This window comes from Bactrocera tryoni, chromosome 2 (assembly GCF_016617805.1).
Source record: "Bactrocera tryoni isolate S06 chromosome 2, CSIRO_BtryS06_freeze2, whole genome shotgun sequence".
In the NCBI taxonomy this organism is placed as follows: Eukaryota; Metazoa; Arthropoda; class Insecta; order Diptera; family Tephritidae; genus Bactrocera; species Bactrocera tryoni.
Window position 1 is genome coordinate 73,694,030 of NC_052500.1, and position 6,000 is coordinate 73,700,029.

The 6,000-nt window shown below is 37.6% G+C and overlaps 1 protein-coding gene across 1 annotated transcript in view; it reads left to right on the forward strand.

Annotated features, from left to right (window-relative positions):
• LOC120769340 overlaps nucleotides 1–5,489 on the forward strand; it is a 40,023-nt gene extending 34,534 nt beyond the window's left edge. Inside the window, exons 9-10 of the mRNA XM_040096297.1 lie at nucleotides 2,298–2,392; nucleotides 5,113–5,489. Of these exons, the coding sequence (XP_039952231.1) occupies nucleotides 2,298–2,392; nucleotides 5,113–5,195 (178 nt within the window). The 3' untranslated portion in view covers nucleotides 5,196–5,489. The remainder of the gene's footprint in view (nucleotides 1–2,297; nucleotides 2,393–5,112) is intronic.
• Nucleotides 5,490–6,000: the final 511 nt, after the last annotated feature.

Genomic DNA, 6,000 nt, shown 5'->3' on the forward strand with positions numbered 1-6,000 from the left:
GTTGCCTATGCACATAGCTTTGTTCTTGTACCGCTGATTTTCCACACTGATAAAAATCAAAGAATTCAACACTATACTTTGATGTAAAAATTTATGCATTTGCATATAAAGGGTGTAATGATATGTTCATTAAGGGCCGGTTAGTTATGCTGCATTAGAGTTGGTAAACTTACTGGATGGACTAAAGATAATAAATTTTTAATATCTACGAAAAAATTGATGTTGCGCTTGAAATAACAAATAATTTGTTGATCAGCTGGCACAATTGGGTTTTCTACATATTATGAAAATATTTTTTTTTAAACAGTACTTATTTTTAACTCTTAGACGTCGACAGTTGATGTTTTTTTTAACCTTAAAAGTTCTCGCAAACTTCGCTTTGTTTTCGTGGGCTAAACAACTCCGAAACCTTCTCTTATTCACTTTAGCCCATGCTTTTCTGAGGTAAGCTGGTTATGAACATATGTTCAGGAACAGAAAGATTCTACATTACATCCTCTTCTTCTTCTTTATTGGCGTAGACACCGCTTATACGGTTACAGCCGAATTTACAACAGAGCGACAATCGTTCTTCCTTTTGGGCGAAAATTAGAGATTCCAAGTGTCGCCAGGTACTTCTCCACCTGTGATTTTTCACCGGAGTTGAGGTCTTTCTCTTCCTCTGCTTACCCCGGCGGGTAGTGCGTCGAATACTTTCAGAGTATTTTGATCCATTCGGACGACATGACCTAGACATTGTCTTTTAATTTGCTGAGCTATGTCAATGTCGTCGTATACGAGTATCTCGTACAGCTCATCGTTCCATCGACTGCGGAATTCGCAGTTACCAATGCGCAAAGAACCATAAATCTTCCGCAAAACCCTGACATTGTTGTTGGTGTTAATGTTGGTTCCAAGATAAACTGAAATAACTCCCGACTGAAGTGAACACATTTTTTCCTCTTTCTCGCAATTTGTGGATTCCATCCTGAAATAACTATGCCGGTGACCCAGAATTCAAGATTCCCGAAATTGTGCGCTATTATTTGAGTGAAAAAAGACCCATAAAGGCGGTATTTGAACCTGACTCAGAGCGTTGTTATACTAGAAATCTATTGCCTCGTGTTTGGTTGAAAATTTCGGACTTTTTTTAGACAATCGCTCGTTACATTTTGGTGAGTTCCGCATTAATAGTGTCACCCAGTTTTAGAAGCCTTGCCTTGGCGACATGAATATTCGGCTTTGCCATTGATTTGGCTGATTGGCCAGATTTCAGATGATTTTTTGAATAGAGTGATAACGTAATAGATCAATTTTTCAACACCAGTCACAATCTGGTGCAAAAGCGGCTTCAGGCATGGTCAAATATTGGTATGCCTTTCATCAATCACATGCAGTAGAGCATTAAACTTATAAAACCCTAACTACGGTTTTGTAAATTTGTGAGAACATGGAAAGTTGAAATACTCGAGATCAAAGTATAGTAAATAATGTACCCACCTATTTTAAAAAATTTAGTCTCATTTACATAATCTTGAATAATTAAGTGATCTTGATCTATTCTTGAACAAGTAACCTTTCAGTAAACTCAATAACTCGTTTTCGAAGTCAAAAGTCGCTCATTGCGACACCCTTTATTTGTATTAATACGAATACATGTATAAATAAATAAATGTTAAAGGGTTTAGTGATGATCGCTGGTTGATTGCCGCTGTGATAACTGATCATTTGGTAGCTCTTTGAACCTCTCGCGCCTATCAATACACTCTTTCGCTCACATTCTCCTACTCGTTCGCTCTGCTTTTCACTGCATTTCGGCTATCGTGTTTCTTTATCACTGTCACTTACTACAATGTAATTGTAAATATCAGTGATGACTTGTTGTTGTTGTTGTAACCAAGCCTAACCTAACAGTGTTCACTTGCTCAGGCCGTTGATTTAGTATCACCGCAGGCTGATTATCCATACAAAAACTCTTTGCTTGCGTAAACATTTTAATAACCTTTTCTTGTAATTGTAATTTGTCTGTTGGGCAAACAAATCATCGTCATCAGCAGTGTGCCTTTTTCGGCATACTCAACACACATACATATACACACTCGCACAAACAGTGTGGTAGAAGTTGAAGTGCGCCCTTTGCTGTTTGATTTGGCTGAGTACGCCACTTAAGGCTTAGGACGCTTTGATAAATAGATTTTCAAGGTCCATGAATTACATAACTGCGGCATGAATTGTCTTGTGGTTTGGTGAATAAATAATTGCTTACATTTGTATGTGCGTATGTATGAGTGTATTTGTTTTGGTTCTTTCTTTTGCAGTGGCGTACAGTGCCGTGACACGCTCAACGGGCCCCAATGCGACGCTTGCCCACTTGGCTATGACGGCGACGGACGTTCGTGCACAATACGCTCAGGTGAGTGCAAAGAAAGTATACTTATATAATTTACTTTAAATATTTGTATTATTAAATACAGTTACTGCTTGAATTTCTATATAAATTGTGACAAAAAAGTACCCAGAAATTGTAAAGTGCAAAATAATTAATTATTCATCAATATTTATTTTGTCACCTTCAAAGTCAACCCCAACCAACGAAACGATTTTTCCAGTCCTCGCAACACTTTTCATTAGCTCTTTTATGGGTTGGCCTTCAGCTCCTTCAGCGAATTTTGGTTTATCTCTTCGATGAACTGAACTCGGCTTCCACAGAGTGGCTATTTCAGTTTCGGGAACAAGAAAAAATCACACGAAACCAAAAATGGTAAATACAGTGGTTTATTGATGGAATTGAATGCGTTTTTGACTTTAAATTCGGTCACAATCGTACCCTTTTTGAGAAAAATTCTGCTTTATCGGGACAATCATTCAAACGTACTCGCAAAAGTACATTAAGCCACTCTCTTGCCGCTTTTTTAATATCTCTACCATTTAAAGAGGTCGAAGGTCGTCCAGGACAAGACATGTCTTCAACGATCTCTCGACCGTCTTTGAAGACTTTGTACCATTCGTAGGCTTGTTTAAAAAGATTAGTCCTACCAACTTAGCAAAATACATTTTTTTAGACATAATTCACTTGGGGAATTCAATTATAATTTCCGGGTGCTTTTTTGTCACAATGTAAGTCTAGTCAAAAGAAATCTATTATTTTTAAATATATGGCTTTAGTAATTTTGATATTAAAACTTCACCACACGCGATAAGGTCAATTATTACCAAACTAAACCAAAAATCTTATCGATCCAAACAGGATTAGGAAATAATAGCCCTTAGGCGAATAAAAGTCGGGTTAATTCCGATAACGTAGCACCGGCCAGCGTGCAATGAGTCTCGACATGGCTCCAACCACTTCGTTACATGACCAACGAATCCCACTCATCTAACACCGCTCTCCCTCTGGTCCGACTCCGTCGAAATAGCACGCTTTCTGGGCCAACCGGTAGATAACTTCGATGGCAATCAATTTGAACCTTACCAAGCAGAGATTTGATAACCGCTAGAACAACAACAACAATGCAATTATTGAAAATGCCGATAAAATAATGAAAACTTTCGAGTCGGATGACATCAAGGCCAGTTTCTTGCAGTGTTTAACATTGCATAAGAAATACTTTGAAACTAGTTAAATAAAACTGGATACAAAAAGAAGCTCGCTATATGAGCCTCGCACACGTTAACGTAAAAAACCTCATGAACCTAGTTCCTATCCGTTATTTGACTATTTCTATTTCTGAAGGGGATGATATGGTGATCAAAAGTGAGTCACTCACTCCCACGTCAAGTAAAACGGTAAGCCGGTTCCTTTAGTAGCGGTATTCAAGCCAGTATTGAACATCAGGATGGTTTTTTCTATGAGTTCGATGGGAACATCATCTACTATGCAGTCAAACTCTTTAGTCGGACCTCTACTGTGTACATAAAAACCGCCTGGTGTAAGTCATCGCCCAGAAGCGACTTTGATTTGAGAAGAATTGTGTATGATAAAAACAACGTCAGGCCGCACACATCGATAGTGACTGACCAGAACTCCCGGTAGCTTGATTGGGAGGTTCTTATGCATCCACGCGTGAGAAATAATAGGACTACTGTGCATACTATTATTGAATAATATTCGAACGAATAGACCACGTTCAGCACGCAGTGAAGAAAATATAGCAGCGGTAGCTGAGAGTGTTAATGAAGAGCGTGGAGAGTCAATTTGACGCCGTTCGCAGCTACTCGGACTGACGTATGGAACGACTTTATCGCATTTTATGTCGAAATCATAAATTGAAAACGTACAAAATACAGTTTGTGGAAGATCAGAAGCCGTTCTTGAAAAGTTCCATGAAAATCCGAAGTTTTCGAACCAAATTTTGTTCAGCCATGAAGCCCATTTTTAGCTCAATGAGCTGTCATTTTATCCAGAAAAATCAACTGTTTGATGTGGTTTATAGGCCGTTGGAATCATCAGTCCATATTTATTCAAAAATGATTCCGGTAAGAACGCAGCTGTCAATTACAACAGTTATCGGGCCATGTTAACAGACCATTTGATAGATGAAATTGAAGCTCGTGATCTCTGCGACATTTGGTTTCCACAAGACGTCGCCACATATCGCATCAATCAATGGATTTTTTAAATGGGACTCACTTCGGTGAGCAGATAATTTTACAATTTGGGCAGATAATTTTACATTTTGGGCCGGTCGATTGGTCACCAAGATCGTGTGATATTACACCATTAGGCTTTTTCCTGTGGGAATATGTAAAGTTTAAAGTCTATGCGGACAACCCCGCTTCGATTCAGACCTTGGAGCAAAATATCACGCATGTCATTCGCCACAAGTTCGAAATGCTCGAACAAGTCATCGAAAATTGGACTCAACGAATGAACCATCTGAGACATAGCCGCAACCAATAATTGAAAAAGATAATCTTCCAAAAAAAAATGCCAAAGAATGATTATTCGAATGAAAATAAAAATTCCCCATTAAATTTGAAATTTCTGTGTTCTTTGCAATAATTACTATTATTTATGTACAATAACTATGCCAAACCTTCAAATTAACAATTGGATTATTTTTTACTACACCCATATTTAAAAATAATATTATATATATTTTATTTCTTTCTAATATTCGAATTTTATTGCAGCCAACATCTTAGTGCCTTCTCATAATGTTCAGCACTATCAACGCCAATACACCGCACGCAAATACTCCGTTATCAGCTCGTGAAGTGGCCTCTAATCAAAGCCGAAGTCAGCACGAAGCAACGCAAATGTATGCATGGTAGCATGTGTGCCTTAATTTTAGTCAATTGTGTTTAATAATTGCAATATAACTTGCCTTAACGTAAAATATTTATATTTTTGTTCAAGTATTATCGAATCCAAAAAGCGAAAAATTATAAATACACAAATATGATTTACATATAATTTTCTTTTATCCTTAATGCTGCAAAATGTCTAACCAATTAATGAAATTGTATAACTGTAAAAAGAAGTTTGAATAAAGTAGAGTTTAATATTAAAAAAGTCTTAGAAGCAATGTATAAATTTGAATTGAACATTTCATTTTTTCTCCGCCAATGGAATGGGTTCAGAGGCTCGCTGCGCTTTGCATAACGGGAGCTATAAAACAACTCCAAAGACGGCTCTTGAACTGGTACTAAACCTACCACCTAAAGATCTCTTTGCTGAAAACTGCAGAGAGAAATGGGCGAGACTGCAGGAGATTTTATATATAGAACCTTCGGGCATAGATCGGTGGATAATGGCAGTTTAAAATCCGGAAAGAAGGTTTAAAATAAACATAGAAAAAGATAGTTGACGTAAAGGTATGTTAGCTACGCGCAACACTCGAAACATTTATACGGATGGTGCGAAAATGGACGGGAATATACTGTCCAGAGTTAGTCATAAGGCAACCTTTTAAGTTGCCGGATTACTGCAGTATTTCAAGCTAAGGTCTTTGCTATTGCGAAAGTCGTTGAGCTAGAATATAATGCACTTGCAGGTAATTCAAGAGTCAACATCTACGT